We start from the raw sequence: 21,964 nt of genomic DNA on the forward strand, positions 1-21,964 counted from the left end.
TGTCAGTAATTCTGTCTGTTTGTTCGTTTGTCATCAGCATAATTGGTCGTAAACGTGGGCCGATTTTGACCAAACTCGGGTGGTAGGTACATCTTATGACCTAGTCCTTGTGCTTTGGAAATTGTGATGGTTGCTTGGGATGCTTTGGTTCCCTAGCAACAACCAAAAAACCTTCAAAATCGGTACCATTCACGCGAAATCAATTCCGAAAGCCATTATCCCACGTAGGGTTATGAAATTTGGCACGAATGATCTACAGGTGATGCTCTATCAAATATATTCCGGTTTTTGTGATATATGGAATACTTTACCCGCAGCGCCCCCTACAATTAGGGTATGCACGGAAATTGGCGAAAATTGAAGGCCCCCTTGCGACCAGGTGAGTGCATCGATACGAATGAAACTTTGCAGGTTCATGGTACTCAATGAGTATGACAACTTTTCCTCAGGACATATTGACCGATTCCGCTTAGGTCAGGGGTCAAAGGTCAATTAGTGCAAAAATCGATAATATGTGAGAGCTGGAGGTGACTTCGCGTCAAATGCTACGCCTCCTAGGGTTATGGTCGGATGGTCATGAAAATTCACACTAATCGTGTGGAATACATTGTGCACAAACGATCGAGCCGGATTTTCGATTTAGATCTTTGTTCACCCACAGCACCCCCTGGAACTTTGGGGATTTCCGATTTCAAACCGCATTTTCGGTACTTTTCATTCAAATGGATACCGAGTAGTTATCAGTAGATGGAACTGGATGAGATTTGATCTGCATAATCTTAAGGTGATTCCCTATCCGCTATATGACATCCATTTTGCTCTATATCGTATAGTTTCCATGCTCGGCGACCCATCGCCGCCTACCGGCTTGTCTTTTTGTTTTTTTGTTTTTTTACAGATAAAGACTGCAAAAAACAAAAACAGTGCCCACTTGTACCATGAAAGCACAGAGTATCAAAAATACAAATGAACGAATAATAATAATAATAATAATAATAATAATAATAATAATAGAAAAACAAGGTGACAGAATCGTACATACAAAATAACATTATCATGAGTATACCGTGTTAGACTTTAAGATATTTGTGTGCACTGGAGCAGAAAGCCTTGATCCCTGATGTTGTTGGGTGACCTACAGTGGCATCTGGTAAACTGTTCCACACTGGTATTATTGCAGGCATATAGGAGCGGTCATACTGAACAAGTGACCAGTGACCATTCTCAGTCTTGCCAGTAAGACGCTGCACAGCATAGCTTCCAAAGGAAGCACTTGCTCTGGTGAACCTTGATGGAATCCATGATGGAGATAGCATGGTCTTCAGAAGTGCTGGAACTTCTTCTGGGTGCAACCTTTACATCAGACCAAGACCTGCTGCAGTTCTCCTGTGTGGTGGAGCATCGATATTCAATTCCTGTGGAGGGGTCTTGATGATACGTACAGCACGACGTCGCACATCATCCAGCTTTGCAGGCATCCATACGAGGGGAGCATATTCCATTGTGCTCTGGACATGGGCTTTGTACACTTGGGCTCGGCCAAGCGGATCCAAGTATGGGGCAATACTACGAAGGGTACTCACTCTTTGTCCAGCTCTAACGGCGATGGAATTCAGGTGAGACTGGAAAACCCAAGCTCCGGGAGAACCTGACTCCAAGTATGTCAAACTCGTGTACATGCTGCATGGGCTTGCAACCCATGAAGAACTCTGGAGGATGCTCACTTGGTAGTCGTCAACTGAGAGACATAACCTTGCATTTCTCAATAGCAAACGGGACATTCCATTTCAGTCCCCACTCGTAGATCCTCTGTAGGTCTTCGCTCAGAAAAGTTGTGGCATTCACTTCATCCAGCAGGCAGTAGACGGTACCATCATCAGCATAGATGCAGGTAGGGCTATGCAGGTTGTTGCACAGCTCGTTGATGTAGACTAGAAACAAGGTGGGCCCAAGAATTGATCCTTGAGGTTCTGATGCATTAATTGGAGTTGGTTTTGGATGTTTGGCCATTAACCACTCCTTGGATACGTCTGTCCATCAAGTAGTTGTATAACCACTCTCACAGCTGCCCTCCAACTCCATTCCCATCCAGCTTGACCAGTAATCACTTGTGCCATACCCTATCAAATGCAGCTTTGTTTTCAAGTGCTACAAGGGTACCCTCCTGACGTCTGTTGAGACAAGACATCCACTTACGACTGAGATATGTGAGTAAATCGGAGGCTGAGTGTCCAGGGCGGAAGCCAAACTGATTGTCGCTGACAAGGTCATTTCCAATTAGATGTTTCCTCAGTGTGGTGTTGACAACTCTCTCCATAACCTTGCTGATGCAGGATATGAATGTTCAGCTTGAGCAAACTCCAATTAAATCAGACAAAGGAGATTATAATCCTCTCCATGCAACCAATGATCTTAAGTTCAATCTGATCATTAACAGGGAACCAGAAATTAACTTAAAATTTCCAGCCAAACTTTACAAAGTTCAAATCATCTGGACACATGAAAAAGATTCTGTGCCATGACTGGTTCAAAATGTTTGATTTCATATCATATTCCAAAACAGGTGATGGTCTTTATTGCCTTGCCTGTCGTCGTTTTCCCAGACACTGCACACCACCACCCAAAGAAATTGATAAGTGAACCTTTCCAGAATTGGAAAGATGCTGTCGTTGGCCTCAAATCACATTTGACATGCGACTTTCATAGAATGTCCATGGTTAAACTGTTCTGTTCTTTGTTAAACTGTATGGAAGCTTTGGCTGCCGGGTAGCTATCATTTCTTCGAGGCACGGCTGTGCCGCTGATGCTGTACCCCTCTATCAGTACACTGGTACTCATTTCACCGACCTCAGAAGGATGGCAGGCTGAGTCAACCCCACCTGGTTTTAATTCAGCAGCCAACGGGGCTCAAACTCAGGACCCTACGATCCTAAGCCAGCTCCCCTAACCACTAAGCCCACCACAGGCTTATGGCTACACTAAAAGCATATCAAGGAACACAGAATTTATGACAAAAAGAAACAACCACAAAAAAAAAAATGTTCCCATCGCTCTGCTCGGCGGAATTATATTTTTCAATACAATGTAAATTCCCCCCCCCCACCCCACCCCCAACTAAAATCCTGGATCCTCTCCTTAATCTGATCAGCCCAAAGGATTACTGCCCACAGACGGACCAAAAGTGTCCAATTAAATCATGTGTGAATTGAGTGAAAATAGAGAGGGATGCCGTCGAACCGAGGGATGACCGAACGACCGCAGGGCTGAAGGTAAGACCGATGGGGTGAAGGAGGGATTGTTGAAATTATGTTTAGTGAAGGCTAGGTCATTACTAGATTGAGAGGGCAGAGGGGGGGGACCAATGGTGTGAAGGAGGAATTATTTAAAGTAGTGGGGAAAGGGGGGGAGAGGGAATGGACCGATGGGGTAAAGGAGGAATTGTTTAAAGGAGAGGGGGGGAAGGGAAGACATTACACTGGGAAAACACAAACTATCCAATGCATGCTCTCCAAACAACCCCTCGACAAGTGGCCAAGGACTATCCACACAAAAACTAATGAAATAACTAATCCTCGGGTCTCCAACGTATCCGTGTATGTTCTCCCACTGGGGTGTTTCCAAAACCGTATAATATATATATATATATATATATATATATATATATATATATATATATATATATATATATATATATATATATATATATATACCCACCCTTGTACAAAAACGATCCTCAGAGAAACTTGAGATAAGCATGAAAATGCTACCGCCAAAAGGCAGCACTGCCTACATCCTCCTGAGCCGATACAAAGAAAACATCAAAGTAAACACAGAACAAACTGCACCTTACCTGACCTCTTCCCAGGTCCTGGTGCTCAGATGCAACACCCATAAATCTTTATAGTGATAAAAGATTTCACCGTTGGGCGAAGCAAATTCACCGCCGAATATCCACATCTGCCCACCAGCACTTGGGACGACCACAGCCTGCCATTCACACCGGCCAGGCCCCAGATAATGATGTCACAAAATACCACTCTCTGGCTGCGGCATCGCTCATTTAAACCCAAAACATGCACCAACATCTATCTCACGTGAGGTACAAGTGTTGGACCAAAAAAATGGAAACACCTGGGTAAATGAGGAACACCAAGCAACGGCTTCCACACAGGTGTGGCTCATGTGTTAATTAAGCCAATAGCATCCCAGCATGGTTAGGGTCATGTATAAAAATGCTGCAAAGGCTTGGCTGCCAATGATTATGGCTCGCATGGCTGCAAGAGGAGACCCCCCCCCCCCAATGCCCTCATCTACAGAACATGTGTGGTCTCACAATGGTTTGATGAGCATGACACTGATGCTATCCATATGTCATGGCCTTCTCAGTCATCAGATCTGAACCGAGTCTAGCATTTATGGGATATTCTGGAATAATGCCTGAGAGAGCATTTTCCACCTCTATCACACAGGTGTGAGTCGATTGACTTTCTCGTGGAAGAATGGTACCGCATCCATCCTACAGAATTTCAGATGCTGGTGGACTCTATGCCACGGTGCATCCAGGCCGTACTGGCCGCACATGGTGGCGCAACACCATATAAGTGTGTTTACATTGGTGTTTCCATCTTTTTGACCATGACCTGTAAATTCTTAACCCGCAACTCAGGTGAAGTTCGGATTTTAACAGAATCACAAACTTAAATTTGCATGATACGATGAGGCAATGACATGGAGCAACTAGTTTAGAAGCAAAAAGATGACACCAAAAGAAAAAAACAAAACAACTAAAATCACCTGGTGTGCACAGCGTGGTGCAGGAGCATTGGGGATGCTCACTTTGGTCCAACAGTTTTTCTTGATGTTGTACACGTAAAGATCGTTGTAGACAAAGGTCTGCAGACAAGGATTGTAGATAGGATATTTGTTCTCAATTTCCCATTTTCCCCACATTGCACTACATTGGATGGAACCTGAGCTTTAAGATATTGGAAAAAAAAGAGCCAAAAGTGGATAAATTAATACCCCCATTTACATCTCCACTTTTTACGTCGTTTGGCAAATACATCGTCACGTTATTAATACCACGACCCAACTTGCGTCGCCTCAACTTATACTTACGTCGAATTAAAACCCATACCTTCTATTCGCGAGTATTTTCAGAACATACAAGACTGATAAAGACAAGAATACATTGCTAAAGTACCAAATCTGGAGATCACAAATTTGCCAAAAGAAATACTGTACTTTGTGTCGGACTTAAAGGAATGTAGATTGATTAATAGGCATTGTAAAAGTGTTAGCTGAGAAGTGAAATTAGTGAATATGCCATTGGTGCTGATGGGTTATTAAGGCCTCGGTCACATTTGCTCTATGGCGAGGATACGGCGGCCGTACGCCCTCTGAATTGACAGAAAAGTGCGGCGGAAAAAAAACAGCTTGGCCGCAGAGAAACTGAGGTGGCCTCAGGGAGGCCCTACACCGTTTGGCTATATTTTACAGGGCGTAGGGTCGCCGTGGAATTATAGCGCGGAGATATAAAACTTTTTTTCATTTCTACGTTCGCCGTAGCAATTTGACAAGCCAAGCTATGATGTAGATGTGTTCCACGTCGACCGTACGTAGGGCGTACGGTGGGCTTGCTTTATTCTTGCGGCTGCCGTAAGCTCTTCTCAAAGAAAAATGAATTTTCCCAACCCCAAAAAAATTACGGCGGCCGCACTATTTCCACGGTCGCCGTACGATGGCCTTGCGGTCTGTGTGACTACCTGCGGGCAACGCAGGGTCGCCACACGGTTCCCCTACGCCCGTCGTGCACCTACGTACAGCCTCCGTGGCAGTCTGCGTCGACCGTGCGCAACCGTTAGAGATCGGAGTATAGGTGTTTGCGTATACAGTGGTGCCCCCATAATCCCAATTTAATTTGTTCCAGGAGGCTGTTCGGATTGCAAAAAGTTTGGATTCCAAAAATATGTTCCCAATAAGAAATAATGGAGTGAATTAATCCGTTCGTGGACCCAAAGAAAACCCACTTTCAAGACACTTTAAACTGAAATTCCCCATGTTTAAGGTAAAATTAGATGGGTAAATGACCTTCGGTGGCGGTGTATTGTATGTAAACTGGCACAATCACCACATCCAAAGGTCCACACAGGCTCGTGCTCCGGCCTAGGTTCGGACCGCTCGCGCACTCTGCGAGAGCGCTGCCCCCAGGGCAGCTCATCAAACATGATGCCCGCAGAACCACAATCACTTTCATGAAACGCATCGGGCTGACGTAATCATGGATATACCAAATTACAACTGGTTTTACTGTGAAATTCAATCCTTGCCCGACAGTCCATCACACCACGTGATCGGATTGCTTTTTTTGTTATTAATTAAAACACAAGATGATTAAAAAACAAACATCACAAATGAAGGTGAAAACACGAGGTAAGGCCTGTCACATTTGGCTCGGAGGCCGTGGGGTCTCCAAAATGTACGGGCACTAGCAATTATAAAGCGGCTGCAGTATTTCCACGGTCACACAATGTAGCAGTCACATATGTTTTTAGCAGCGTCTCGCGTAGCGAACGCTGCTCATAGAGAGCTCGGCGTTGTTCTTCTTCTTCTTGTATTTCTTCTTCTTGTGAAGACAAAACCTTAATCTCTCAGACTCAGCTCTTGTATATACAAGATCCGGATCGTCTTAAATACTGAGCACATGTACACATCCTCACATAGACGGTGCCTTTTGAGAGAGTCTATCATGAACTTTTAAATATATTCGGACATTTGCTTTAAAGTTTCGAAAAGTTGACGTTACTATTTAAAGATTATTCCATTTATCTTATTGTAATTTCGTAAATACATTATGACGGGTTTTGCTATTGGCTTAATGAAGACACGTGACGAAATATCGGAAGTTGTTGTTGTTGTTTTTAGAAAAAAAAGATTTTTTTTTTTTTTTTTTTAGCCGACAAAACCTTTAGGTTTTGGACGCTGCTCTTGGACACATTTGTTCTTGTTATTTTTCGGGTAACAGCACGGCATATTTATAAATTATGGAGACCGAAAACATGGGTGTGCCGTACGGTGTTTGATTTGATGTCGCACGGTGACCTTGGGGCGTTCCAGCGGCGGCCATAGAATTTTGAAGGCAGACGCAAGGTGCCCGCAAGGCGACCGCAGGGGGACCCTCAGCCGAACGTGCGGCCAGACGGACGGTAACGAATGGGTTAATTTTTTTTTTTTTTTATTTTACCAGTTCTTTTGATGTTCTATGGCGAACTATGTTACCTATCTACCAGTTCTATCTTACCAGTTCTATGGCGAACGTAGAAATGAAAAAAGTTATAACTCCGCGTTATAATTCCACGGCGACCTTACGGCCTGTAAAATATAGCCACACGGCGTAGGGCCACCCTGAGGCCACCTCAGTTTCTCTGTGGCCGCCACACGTTTCTGTCAATTCAAAGGGCGTACGGCCGCCGTATCCTCGCTGTAGAGCAAATGTGACTGAGGCCTAAAGTATCGATCGACACACGAGAGATGCTTTCACGAGTACTGCCACTGACGAACTGAATGAACAAAGCGCGAAGATGCGGCTCGAACAGGTGGGGGAGACACGTGAACAAACATGAACGCTACGTTGTGTTCGGTTTTTTTTTTTAATGTATTAGGTTTTTAGGGCAAAATTTTCTCGAAAAAATTGTTCGGATTCCAATTTGTTCAAACAATGGGGCGTTCGGATTCTGGGGGCACCACGGTATATTAAAGTTATAGTATATTCAGTTATATATACTGGTATATTTTTATTTCAGTAAAAAAAAGAACTGGTATATATATCCACTCGTTACCATCCGTCTGGCCGCACGTTCGCCTTAGGGCCCCCCTGCGGTCGCCTTGTGGGCACCTTGCGTCTGCCTTGAAAATTCTATGGCCGCAGCAGCGACGCCCTAAGGTCACCGTGCGACATCAAATCAAAGACCATACGGCACCCCCACGTTTTCGGTCTCCACAATTTCTAAATACGTCGTGCGGCTCCCCGAAAAATAAAAACATATGTGACTGCTACATTGTGTGACCGTGGAAATACTGCGGCCGCCGTATAATTGCTAGTGGCCGCAGATTTTGGAGACCCCACGGCCGCCGTGGCAAATGTGACCTAGGCCTAAGTTTGCCTCCGACTACGACATGTACCATCTATAACTAGAAGGGCACTCTTCGACATCACCAGATATGCCTCTGCCGACATTATTACATCATTATACATACTTGTCCCAAGTTTGATTTAAATCCCTGAACCCAGATTCAAAATATTAAATAATTCTGGCTGCCAGACCATGTGTCCAATCAGTTAGAAATTGAAAACACCTATTTCCCATGACTACTAGAACATAATTGTGACATTTCATGTCGATTGATGAAGTGGTTCAAGAGAAGAAAAAAATTTCAAAGATTTTTGTTCAATCCAATATAGCCACCAGACCATCCATCCATCCATCCATCCATTGGGATCATACTCTGTGCAGAGCGTTGGTGCTGCCTAAGCAGTCTCCTTCGCTATTGGACACAATCCTGGATGGGTCGCCACTCCGACACAAGATACCAGCAAGCTGGTACTCATTTTGCCAACTTCGGAAGGATGGCAGGCAGTGTCAACCCTACCTGGTATTGATTCAACAGCCAAGCAGGATTTGAACTCAGGATCCTCGGATACCAATCCAACAACCCTAACCATTAAGCCAACACCAGACATACCATACCATGTGACCTATTAATTATTCATAAACACTCTGGTATCCGAAAGACTTGGGGAACATGTGGATGAAGTGCCTCCTTGATCTGTCAAGCCGTTCAGAAGAAGATGATATTTAAAGGTTTGAGGGTAAATCCATTATGGTTGTAAATCATGTGACCGATGGCGTCATAGTTGAAGATCTTTTTTTTCCTCATGGAGAGGCAATCATACCTGCAAAATTTCACCTCAATCTGTTCAGCCATTTCAGAGAAGAAGATTTGTGAAGGTTTTTATGTTAACAACAATATGGCTGCCAAACCAAGTGACCGATGGAGTCATCAATTCCGCCCCCCCCCCCATACAATTTATCCCGAGATGACCCTCAAAAATTTTCATACATATCGGATAAAGCGTTTGATGTATGCAATTATCATGTCATAACGAATCCACCTATGACATCAAAAAAACAAAATCACATTCATTTCCCATGGGGAGTACTTCACATGTGCCAAGTCTCAATTTTTTCCATGGAGCGGTTTCAGAGATACAGAGGGCCAAAGTTTTTCCTTTTTTCCAATATGGCTGCCACCGCATGACCTATGACGGCATAATTATCATTTAAACATTTTACATGAGTAGTCACACCGATGGTGAAAAATTTGTGTCAATCGGATAAGCAGTTGCAGAGAAAACAGAGAAAATTTGCATGGATGGACGTATGTACATATACGTATGGAGAACTGAAAACATAATGCCACCAGCAACTTCGTCAATGGAGGCATAAAAATGCCAACGTTCCTTGAAAGACGAAGAAGGAGTAGGAGGAGGAAAAGAAGGAGGAAGAAGAGGCACTGCAAACATCGACCGCGTCTGGAAGAGGTTTATATTTATTTAAATATTGTTGCGGTTTTGGAAGACCCCGGGGAGACATCCAACCACAAGGGTGCCCGAGTGTTGTTATATCTGCAGCAAATTTGCTAAATTACCCCTGCCCCTCATATTGATGGAAGAAAAAGATGCATTGTGAATGTCGCTTGAACTATTCCCATTGTTCTCCTCCTCATTCTCCAACTCCATACTCAAACCTCATTCTCAAACACTTATTCTCAGACTCCATTATCATACCTCAAACCTCATTATCAAAAACTCATTCTCAAACTCCATTCTTGACTCTTTACAGATTCCAACCACATTCTACATTCACGCCACAAAACACACCATAAACCATACGAATCTACAGTGCCTTCAGAAAGTATTCACACCCCTTGACTTTTTCACATTTTGTTGCGTTCCAGCCTGAATTTGAAATGGATTGAATTTTAAAAATTTTTTGCCACCGATCTACACAAAATACCACATAATGACAAAGTGAAAAACATATTTTTAGAAATTTTTACAAATTTATTGAAAATTAAATCCAGAACATCAAACTTACACAAGTATTCAAGCCCCTGAGTCAATACTTTGAAGAAGTGCCTTTGGCAGAGATTACAGCTTTGAGTCTTCTTGGGTATGTCTGTACCAACTTTGCACATCTGGATCTGGAGTGTTTCTCTCATTCTTCCTTGCGGATTTGCTCAAGCTCTGTCAAGTTGGATGGGGAGCATTGGTGAACAGCAATCTTCAAGTCTTTCCACAGATTCACAATGAGATTCAAGTCTGGACTTTCACTGGGCCATTCAAGGACTTTCACGTTCTTGATCAGAAGCCATTCCAGTGTTGCTTTGACTGTATGCTTGCTTGTGGTCACTGTCCTGTTGGAACATAAATAGTCACTGCAGTCTGAGGTATTTTGCACTCTGAAGCAGATTCTCCTTCAGGATTTGCCTGTATTTTGCTCCATTCATTGTTGATTGCATTCAGGCCAAAGAGTTCAATTTTTGTCTCATCAGACCACATAATCTTTTGCCTCATGCTCTCAGTCTTTCACGTGCTTTTTTGCAAACTCCAGGCATGCCATCATGTGCCTTTTTTCTCAGGAGTAGTTTCCGTCTGACCACTCTCCCATAAAGCCTAGATTTGGGAAGTGCTGCAGAGATTGTTGTCCTTCCGGTAGGTTCTCCCATTTCAGCCAAGGAACTCTGTAGTCCTGTCAGTGTGGTTTTGGGGTTATTGCTCACCTCCCTCACCAAGATCCTTCTTGCCCAGTTTGGTCAGACGGCCAGCTCGAAGAGTCTGGGTAGTTCCATGTTCTTTTCATTTCCTCATGATGGAGCTCACTGTGCTGTTGGGAACTTTCAACACTAGAAATTGTTTGATACCCTTCCCTAGATCTATGCCTCCTCACAATTCCATCTCGGAGTTCTACGGACAGTTCCTTTGACTTCATGGTGGAATTTCTGCCCTGACATGCACTGTCAACTGTGGGAACTTACATAGAAAGGTGTGTTTCTTTCGAAATCATGTCCAATCAATTTGGAATGTCATGGCAAAGAGGTTGAATACTTATTGGCTTAAGACATTTCAGCTTTTCATTTTTAATTGATTTGTAAAAATTTCTAAAAATAAAATAAAACAAAATAAATCTCAATTTAATCCATTTTAAATTCAGGCTGTCACACAACAAAATGTGAAAAAGTCAAGGGGTGTGAATACTTTCTGAAGGCCCTGTATTCAATAACACCTCCATTGCATACATCAAACATGTTTAACACAGCAGAGCCAGGCAACCAGCACTACCAGTATTCTTATTGCTGCACTGCCGAGGTGTCAGCGTTGCCAGCAACATTCCAGCATCCCTGTCCATCGCATCCCTGGAACCAATCGCAATGACTGGATCACAGGGTGCCAGCCAATCAGTGGGACTGGCTCACTGAAAGGAGACATGAGTGGCAATAGAAGTGAGGGTGATAAAATCTATCGTGGAGTCAAGTTCGGAGAAGAAAAAAAAATGGCAGAGTCGAGTCCAGTCGTCCAGAGTTTAGTTGAGTCAGAGTTCTGGGGAGTTCGTGTGAGAGCTCAGTTCCAAACGTTTTAGAGAAAGTTCCATTCAGAAGAGTTCTGAGTATCAGTTCAGTCCTAGAGAGCTTGGTGGAGGAGTTCAGCAAAGCAGCCCTCAGAGTTCGTTCGTGATCGAGTGGAGAGTCTAAGGTGGGCCATGCCAAGCACCGAGCAGGGAGAACAAAGTGGAACAGGCATGGAGACACAGGCTGCTCAAGCAGAGTTACCATTTCCCCATGGAAAGTACCTCCTAGCACCTTGTAGAACCAACCACAAATTCTTGAGCATATTATAGCATCAACAGTGATTCTCCCCAGAATTGATTTCTTACTCTGCACGTCTTACACACGTATCCTACACCCTTGCACCTTCCGGCGCACACACTTCATTGACTCGCCCTGTTGTGGAGTATCAACTAAGTCCACAAAAGTTATTTTCAGAATTTGAAACACATGCACCCACATACACCGCAACTCCCATCTGCACTTCTCACACACCCACACCACACACCCTGTGTTCAGACATCCTACTTAAGGTATCGCTTGGCCGTTCTTGATTTTCAGTGGTGGAGTATTGAGAGCGCCGTTCCCTATCTCGGGAGATTAATTTGCCGGGAAGGTAACGTGGGAATTGAACGCAAAGACCCTACCTAAATTAATCGTCTCAGACGGCATCCGTGGTTGCCAAGCAACCCGTCATGCCGCTGAGTTATCTGCAACTCGTCGGCTTCAGGGTCAAAGTTCAGGAAGTGGGTTCGAAAAGCCCCCTCATGACCCAGACCGGCGGTCTCCAAAGCAATATTCCTGGAAATTGTTTTATTTATTTATACGTCTGCATACTTGAATATAACTGTCATTAATAATAATAATAATAATTTTAAAAGGTAATAACATAGGTTAAAAAGCGAAACATCCCACACTTATTCCATGAATCCTTATGAGAAAAATTGCTTTGATTTATGTCGTTTCGATAGTCACACTTTTCAGGAATGCATCCCCGACATAAACCGGGGTCCAACAGTATTACTTTGTGCTCATCTCGATCAGGATTCCTTACCCTCTGTCCATTGAAGTACTCGCCACCGAACAGCAGCAACTCCTCCCGTTCAGGATGTGCCACTAGCGAAGCGTTCATTCTGCACGACACTTCATCTTTAACCTAACTCATTTCTACGTAACAAGGATAATTATCATATGCCTTTCCAATCCGGCCGTTCTTTTGAGAACAAATCGGGTTTCAACCACCTGCAATTACAGAAGCTACTCCACACATCACTATAAAGCCTCGAGTTTGAATGATGCAACTTTCCGCAACAGAAAAAGATCAACTCACAGGCATGCACCCACACGGGAACGGACACATAATGGCAATCACCTCGGGGAAGGAGCTTCACACTGGGTCTCTATAACCTGGGTCTTCTTGGCATCCATTTCCCGAAACTTCACAAGCATCGTCTCTAGATCTTCCTGCAAATTAAGACACAAATTGGACAAAATATTAACAAAAGAAAAGAAAGTGCAGGTTTACATAGATGGCACCACCAATGTGAGAGGTCATCATCTATGTGAGTCTACAGAATCCTACATGGGCTGGATCATCGTTCTGAAAAATCAAGCCTGGAGGGTTCCACCCGACACTATGGTTGCTGTAGGAAAAGTAAATAGATTTCCCTCCATTTTGTAACTGGGGCTATGGCTGTTTATGTACATCCGGGTTCCCTCGAGCCATAAACAAAGTACTATACAATATGAGAAAACACACACACAAGAAAAAGGCACTTGGATCATTACTCTGACATCCATCCATTCATCCATTGGGACCATACTCTGTGTGGAGCGTTGGTGCTGCCTAAGCATTCTCCTTGGCTCTTGGGCACAATCTTGGACGGGTCTCCACTCTGACACAGAATACCAGCAAGCAAGCACTCATTTTGCCGACCTCGGAAGGATGACAGGCAGAGTCAACCCCACCTGGTATGAGGAGATTGGGACCATACTCTGTGTGGAGCGTTGGTGCTGCTTAAGCAGTCTCCTTGGCTATTCGGTACAATCCTGGACCGGTCGCCACTCCGACACAGTATACCAGCATGCTGGCACTCATTTTGCCGACCTCGGAAGGATGACAAGCAGTCAACCCCACCCGGTATTAATTCAACAACCGAGTGGGATATGAATTCAGCATCCTAGGATCCAAAGCCCTCCAGCCTAACCATTAAGCCAACACCAGGCATACTCTGACATCAGTGCACACATACCAATCAATCCTTTAATTACTTAACTTGCCACACATCGAGTTTTTCATCTGGAGAGTGTAAAACGGACGTGGCCTAACTTATGGACCCGTAGGCATCCGTCGAACAGAAATACAACAATCTTTTACAATTCACATCAACAAGTGAAAAATAACCCCCTCCATACGGCACATCAAGAGGGCAGATTTATAATTGGGGAAAAAGACGAGGATAGCCTGAGACAAATGAAACGTCTTCGTGTGTGTGTGTGTGTGTGTGTGTGTGTGTGTGTGTGTGTGTGTGTGTGTGTGTGTGTGTGTGTGTGTGTGTGTGTGTGTGTGTGTGTGTGTGTGTGTGTGTGTGATGTGGGAGACACCAATGACGTCATTTGCAGGAAAAGCAAAACAGTTGCTCTGACTTGATAAAGTGTTGTCACATCTTGGATTGAAGGTTTATGAGATGATTTTGCATGTTAAATTACGTGTCGCAGTTCCCACGCAATCTTCTTCGATAAAGAAAATAAACCCTCTAGTGGGGCAACTTAGCTAAATATAGCATAACAATAGTGCATTTTGTGAGGAAAGCACCAAATTTGGCACACTAGTAGCCTAACATATTATGAACAGATTTGGATATTGGGCCATCTCAAATTCAGCCGCTGATGGCTGTGGCAGCCATTTTCCACTGCCATCAAAAATTTTGAGATGGCCCAATATCCAAATCTGTTCATAAAGCGAACGAAGTGAGCTTAATACTTAACGCGTGCACATGAGAGAATAGGACACAACAACAACAACAACAACACAATAACCCTGGCTATTTGGAATCCATCTCGTTAGCTATGACTTTTTGCTTCCGGTTGTTGTTAAACGCTGTGCGGTGTATAAAAACGATTGGGTTTTATTTCTATCTTGTGAATATTACTTAACGCGTGCACATGAGAGAATAGGAAACTACAAAAACAACACAATACCCTGGCAATTGTGAATCCGTGTCGTTGGCTATGACCATTTTGCTTCCGTTTTTGTTTTGTTCCTGGTTTTTTTTTTGTTTCCGGCTTTTGTCATGGGGAATGATGCATGCCGGGAGATCATGACCGGAAGTGTTTATTTATTTATTCAATTATTTTTTTCCCAAAGTTAATTTCATACTTCCGAAAATGATTTTTTTTTTTCATGACAGGAAGTGTTTATTTTGTATTTAACATTACCGGGAATGATTTTGAAACTCTTTCCAGAACTTTTAATTTATTTTATTCTTGACTAGAAGTGATGGTTTATTTATTTATTCAATTATTTTTTTCCCAAAGTTAATTTTAATAAAGAAATCTCCCGCATCATCAAAAAATATTTTTTAATCGTGATTTACATTATTTGTTCGCTGATCCCGAATCCAGACCGAAGTAACCGGAAATTGCGTCAAAATCATCAGCTGTGCGGCGCTTACATGTACCACGGTATAGTTAGCAAGTATACAGTTGTGAACAAGTTTTATGTAGTCAGAAGCGAATGTAAGAAGAATTCTACGTTCGCTTCTAGGCTTTGCCTATTCCATATTAGCTAACGCAGTGAGCTTCATACTTAACGCGTGCATGTGAGAGAATAGGAAACAACAACAACAACACAATACCTCTGGCTATTTGGAAAATCCGTGTCGTTGGATATGACATTTTGCTTCCGGTTGTTTTTAAATGGTGTGCGGTGTATAAATACGATTGCGTTTTATTTCTATCTTGTGAATATTACTCCACGCGTACACATGAGAGAATAGGAAACAACAAAAACAACACAATACCATGGCAATTGTGAATCCGTGTCGTTGGCTATGACCCTTTTGCTTCCGTTTTTTTTTTGTTTCTGGTTTTTTTTTTGTTTGTTTCCGGTTTTTGTCATGGGGAATGATGCATGCCGGGAGATAAAGGCATCGTCGGAGACATGAAAGACCCAAATAATATCAGACATGGTGTATATTTCCTCCACTGATTTTAATAAAGATATCTCCCGCATCATCAACAAATAATTTTTAATCGTCATTTACGTTATTTGTTCGCTGATCCCGAATACAGGCCGAAGTAACCGGAAATTGCGTATACACTTGTCAACAAGTTATAGGTAAAGTCAGAAGCGAATGTAAAAAGAATTATACGTTCGCTTCTCGGCTTTCCCTATTCCATATTATGTTAGGCTACTAGTGTGCCAAATTTGGTGCTTTCCTCACAAAATGCACAATTGTTATGCTAAGTTGCCCCACTACTCCACGTTCTACGACGTCCCACGGTTTAAGACGTCCCCCCTTTACCTCGTCTCGCTTCGAGCGTTTATTCAATTTCTTCTCCATCTTCGCAACGTGCTTCTCCACACCTTTTCCTTTCTTCTTGGTCTGGCTTTTCTTCCCCATTTCGATGGGTGCACACAAACACACACCACACACCACACACCACACACACGCGCGCGCACACGTACCACAAACCACCCACGTGGATGACGCCACGTGACCCCGGAAGCAATCCCCGTCGGGTCGAAGGATGTGCAACCTCCGCTTGTTTGTATTATCTGCAGAAGAGTTGACAAAAGGATGAAATACAAAAAGCCTTCGAGAATATTTAGAAACTACTCCCAGTAAGTTTAAAAAAAAGGTTAAAAAATAATAAACAACGAGTTTAACTAGTTATGTACACGTCAAGCGTACTCACGAAAGATCAACTTGCCGTGTTCATTTTTTTTTCACAAACGAGGTTATTATTCTTTCAACAACAAGGTACGTAAAATCACCTCAGGATGCATGATTTTTTTTTTAACGCGAACGAATAATTCGGCTTATAAACCATTTTATATAACCTCGCTTCGATTTTGCTGTGGAACACTCACATTTAATTATCCACTTTTCAACGATTCGGGCGTAATCATTATTACCAGACACTTAAAAAAAAAGTATTTTGTTTGAAGAAGTATTTGATAAATCGTTTTCCTCAGAATCAGATTGCAGAGCGACCGTGACGTCACTCGCCGCCACGAATCGTGATGACGTCATCGCTATCGTTGCTTCTCACAAGTTTGGCGCTTCAACATTTGCATTTTTTTTTTACCTCGTTTTCCTGGTGTGCGACACCCGTAAACTGACGCGTATTCTTACGGTTTATTTAACCGGGTGTCATCCATTCGTCCTGAACATCCGCCTCGTTACATCCGGCCTCGTCGACTTCCACGGCAATCCGTCCGCTGCGCGGCACTACATTCCAGCGGCCGCCATCTTGCGCGGCCTCGCCCGCTGACTACGATCGCCTCACCGGCTTTTCACGCCTCCGGTGAGAAATCCGATTCTTAAGCCGATCGTACGGCGATCGGTGAGGTATTCCCGAGGCGTCTTCGTCCCTACGTTCATTGAATCGGCATTTTCTCCTCAGCATCGCTTGCTTGTCTTCGTAAGTCGGCCTTGCGTGTGATTTATATCCCGCTACCAACACTAGTCGAGGCCGTGGCCTGAGGCCTGTGTTTTTTTTTTCCCTCCCCTATCCTCCACCCTCATTTTTCACTCCCCAGAGCTTTTAAATCTCGTTAACCTTTTAACGAGTTCTCTATGCAATCATGTGAACCCGTTCAAGTGATGCGGGAAGAAAAACATTCGCTTGAGCCCGTATAATGTATCGATGGGAAGACGCTTGAGGTTTGGATGTTGAGGAAACCATTTTACGCATTTCCTCAGAATCGTTTTTCTCACTATTTTGCTCTCTCTGCGAGGCAAGCTTGAGGTCGTCGTTATAATATACTATTAATCTGGATGGTGCTAAAAGGTCGTCTAGTATTCGAGCTTCGGTTAACGAACTACATGTAAAAGGAACACCTTTGTGGTCGTATGGCAACTTGGCTGCCGGGGTAGCTATCACTTCTTGAAGCGCGACTGTGTCGCTGATGCAGTGCCCCTCTACTAGTACACACACTGGAACTGGTACTCATTTACGCCGACCTCGGAAGGATGATGGGCTGAGTCAACCCCCCTGGTGTATTAATTCAACGGCCGATGGGGCTTGAACTCAGGACCCGAGGATCCCAAGCCGCCACCAGAACTACTGAGCCAACACCAGAGGCTGCTAGGAACACCTTGACCATTCGATTCAAATATCCCGAGAACAGGAACAATGCCGGTAAATCTCGTGCCCTTTGCCTGAACAGTCTGTTGCTTTGAATCCCACGTTTCCATCAGTAGTGTGTGTGCATGATTTGATGTGTTTCGTCCAATGGAAGCAGCTGGTACACCGCTTCATCCATGATTTGATGTGGTTCGTCCAATGGAAGCAGCTGGTACACCGCTTCATCCATGATTTGATGTGGTTCGTCCAATGGAAGCAGCTGGTACACCGCTTCATCCATGATTTGATGTGGTTCGTCCAATGGAAGCAGCTGGTACACCGCTTCATCCATGATTTGATGTGGTTCGTCCAATGGAAGCAGCTGGTACACCGCTTCATCCATGATTTGTAAGTCCGCTGTATTCAGGTGGTGGTCGGGACGATGTGGTTTCAGTGAGTCGGGGAATGGGCCCTTTCTCAGCACCTGCTTGGTCATTGTTCTGGTTGAAGGTTTTTGAGGAATTCCCGGCATTGCAACATCAAGCAAAAACGAGTGTGGAATGATGGGAGGAAGGAATATGTCTTTGGCTTGTTTGAAAGGAAAATGAACAATGACTCATTCACTCGTGAAGCTTAATATTTTGGCTTGACAACATTCGGGGTGTGGCCTATTTATACAGAATCCTACAGGTTGGTGCGAAGGCAGCTCACTTACTTTTTGACTTGTCTAGTCTGTGTTTGATTCTGACCTGACCATGAGCTGCAGGTGCTTCCCTGATTGGGCGTTGCATCGCAAAGTGCTTCATCCCTCGGATGGACATTAAGCCGGGTGTCCTGTTTGCCGTTGATACGCGACTTTCAAAATGATGTCTTCACCCCAGGATGCTGGAAGCGCAGAAACCCCAGGATGCTGGAAGCGCAGAAACCCCAGGAAACAGCGGTGTTGGTGGGGGCAACAAAAAGTATATCATATGTGCGAGATAAGAATTCCTCCCTAAAATGGCTCGCAAAGCTTCTAAAAGAAACCGAAAATACTTTCAAACGCACCTGTGAGAAAGGTGCACAATAAAAGAGTTGGAGAACTTTCTGAACTCGCCCAACAAGTTATTAACCTGCAGCTTCCCCGTACTGCAAACTCCACAGGATGTGGAGCGTTCTACCCAAACCCTCGACCATCGCTGCCAGTTGGTGGACTTTGAACTTTGTAGGATTAGCTTCTGTGAACATGGCAGGCTTGGTGATTTATTTAATGGAGTCTGTAGTTGGAAAGATGATGCCGCCATTACCAACATTCAGTTAGACTTCCCAGAGGGAGCGCTGTACCTGGTTTGCGTGCTGCTTAAATCCGATGTGAAGGTTATATCTGATGCTTGTGTCAATACAGAGTAAGTTTAAGATGATATTTTACTATTAATCATGTTTAGGAGTAGTGGGAGTTGTGTGGGCGGTGAGTGCCGTTATAAATAAATATATATTTTTGTTTGTTTGATTCCCGGGGCCCAAGAAAATGTAATTTATTTCTTTATTTTGTTGCATATATATATATATATATATATAATTTTATATCGTATTATATTGTTGGGGGTCGGGTGAGAAGACCACTTGGTGGGGGAAGCTATACAGTTCCCACCAGACTCCCCGGAATTGTAGGCCGTCGCACAAGGATAATTCCGTGACGCGGCGGGTCGCTTAACCGACCTTGGACGCCAATAACTCAACCGCGTGACCTAGGGTCCTCCCGTCTATGGGTTAATCGGGTTACCTAACTAATCACGTTATTTAATTACAGGGGAACACGCCCTCAGTACGCCTTGTCCGAACCAGATCACTCTACCGGATCGGATGCAGCCGAGCGACACTGCCAAGGACGTACTGGCTAAAAGGAACGCATCATTGGGAATAAAGTCCCGGCTAAACTTGGATTCAGACCATGCTGGATCAATGGAAGAAAAGACAAAAACGAGCAGGGAACATTCCGAATAATAATAATAATTTATTTACAAGCAGGCGAGGAAAGATATGTGGCATAGTGAAGATTTATTGTTGTGTGTAATGCAGGGATAGAAAGAAGCGTGGTGCGACAATAAACAGGCAACTTACAAAAGGGGGACACAGAGCAGACTTGACGCGAAAATAATAACAATCTTCTGCAGTCTTAAGCAGACAGGTTCCAGCACACACACACGCATACACAGAAAACCCGATGAAGAGGGAGTTTTGCAACCCGGGTGGGGGGGTGGGGGTGGGTAGTTGAGGCTATGATCTTGGTACCTGTGCGCCCGATAGCACAACGTGCCACCAATACGTTTCGGGGGGGGGTGCTCCGGGGTGCGGTACCCGACACTTGGCACGTTCTCTCGAGCCCAAGCCGCATGTATGGAGATTGTGTTCGTGAAAGAGGGGCTTGAGTGGAGAAGGGGCGGAGTCCAGAGGGCGAGGGTAGAGTAGTAGGCAGGTGGGGTCGACGTGGTGCGGGCGAAGACGAGGAGTAGGAGGCGGGTCGTGGCGGTGTCGACGAGGCGAGGCGTGGGCGGAGACGAGGAGCAGGAAACGCAGACCGACGGGACAAGAGGGACTGCCCCGACCTTTTATAGGGCCTGCAGCTCGGGGGGGGGGGGAGGGGCCATGCCGAATCCAAAGTCATCACCCGAATCGGGCCATCCGATTGGCCCCGACCCCGACCCCGCCAGCTTGGGCTGGAAACCGCCTTACTTCGTTTCCGGCAAGGCTATCTCAAACAGCGGCAATATTGCGCTCCGAACCCACGAGATGACATGAATCGCCTACACCGAAATTGGCACGTGAATCATCCTGCAAAAACCCCCGGGTGACCAGTCGAGGGTCCCGCATGCCCGCTCGGGCGTTCGATCAACGCGCTCGTTCCGCGCACGCCAACGTGACCCGCACTGTACATTGCCTGGCTCGATCGCTGGCCGCAGAGACGAGAAGACGTTCACCATCTGTGGAGAATCCACAGTTGCCAGCGAGGACCGAAGGTACATCGCCATGGATAAATCCATGCATGTTTCACGAGCGGCGTACGTGTCTGCTTTCGAGCACATTCCATACAGTGCGCACGGTTCCGCCATTACGCATGTGGCCAGCGCTCGCGTTCACACGACTCCGCTAGCATGTGCGTGGGGCGAACACCAATATGTCAGTTATTGAGGTTAAAAAAAGAACAAGCCGCTTCGACCTGCACACTCGTATCCTGCCCAACACGGCGTGGAGTCGGCTTTATTGGCCTCCGTACGCGTCTCGTGCAGCGTGGGCATCGTGCTGGCCGTGTTTCCCGTGCCGTGAAAAAAACCATTCGTGCAGCCTCTTTAGAGGTATTTACTTGCATGCCTTTCTCATGCAATCGGCAATTCTCTCCAGACCATCGGAAGCTCGAATCAACAGTCCAGCACCAACTAGCACACAACATGACTCAGCGCTGCAGTATCCCCACCATGGCGCCACACGCGCCAGCCTCCACGAGCCCCACCTTACAGCGAAAGGCACACGTGGCTGATTTACCTCAGGAATAATCAGAAAAGAAGAAGGGTGGGGATGAAATGAGGGAAAAAATGATTTCGGCAACCCCAGCTATTAGATCATCTCAACGCACTCCCTTGTTGTCCCGCTAAAAAAAAGGAAGGGGACTATCTACAATTACAATAATGGAATAACTGTCTTGGGACACCTATCTGTTGTATGCATGCAGTTCCGAGAACCGCAACAATATATAGATTAGATATATATAATGGTATAATTAATATTATAAACGAAATTTTTACATCCATTGGTGAAAGGAGAAGCGTCCATCCGTATGTGTGTTGTATCCACTGCCACCACTCAATAATATTGTATTTTAGTGCGTTTATTCAATTTCTTTTTAAAGGAAATTGAACAATCCCAACGACTCGTCCGTGGATATATCTATTTTTCCTTGGATATTTCTCATTTTCGATATTATGAGATAAATCTTTATCGCCACATATCTTTCTGCAATGGAAGGTTAAAA

At 44.6% G+C, this 21,964-nt stretch overlaps 2 protein-coding genes across 4 annotated transcripts in view; one reads left to right on the top strand and one right to left on the bottom strand.

Annotated features, from left to right (window-relative positions):
• Positions 1 to 16,443, bottom strand: part of KLHDC4 (kelch domain containing 4) — a 57,437-nt gene extending 40,994 nt beyond the window's left edge. Inside the window, exons 1-5 of one of the 2 annotated variants that reach the window (XM_085858176.1) lie at positions 16,355 to 16,443; positions 13,037 to 13,128; positions 12,719 to 12,797; positions 4,795 to 4,893; positions 3,851 to 3,987 (exon numbers count right to left, since the gene is read on the bottom strand). In XM_085858176.1, coding sequence (XP_085714302.1) covers positions 3,851 to 3,987; positions 4,795 to 4,893; positions 12,719 to 12,797; positions 13,037 to 13,113 — 392 coding nt within the window. In that variant the 5' untranslated portion in view covers positions 13,114 to 13,128; positions 16,355 to 16,443. Of the gene's footprint in view, positions 1 to 3,850; positions 3,988 to 4,794; positions 4,894 to 12,718; positions 12,798 to 13,036; positions 13,129 to 16,190 lie in introns of both variants that reach the window. The other variant, XM_085858175.1, reaches the window with a different exon arrangement.
• Positions 16,444 to 17,011: 568 nt separating this feature from the next.
• The window catches only part of AP1G1 (adaptor related protein complex 1 subunit gamma 1), an 89,050-nt gene continuing 84,097 nt past the window's right edge, over positions 17,012 to 21,964 (top strand). The window contains exon 1 of one of the 2 annotated variants that reach the window (XM_085858170.1): positions 17,012 to 17,313. The gene's annotated coding sequence lies outside the window, so the exon portion shown is untranslated. The remainder of the gene's footprint in view (positions 17,314 to 21,964) is intronic. The other variant, XM_085858171.1, reaches the window with a different exon arrangement.

The sequence above is a fragment of the Eptatretus burgeri genome, chromosome 15 (genome assembly GCF_056783735.1).
Source record: "Eptatretus burgeri isolate ZD-2024b chromosome 15, Ebu_testis_v1, whole genome shotgun sequence".
Taxonomy (NCBI): domain Eukaryota; kingdom Metazoa; phylum Chordata; class Myxini; order Myxiniformes; family Myxinidae; genus Eptatretus; species Eptatretus burgeri.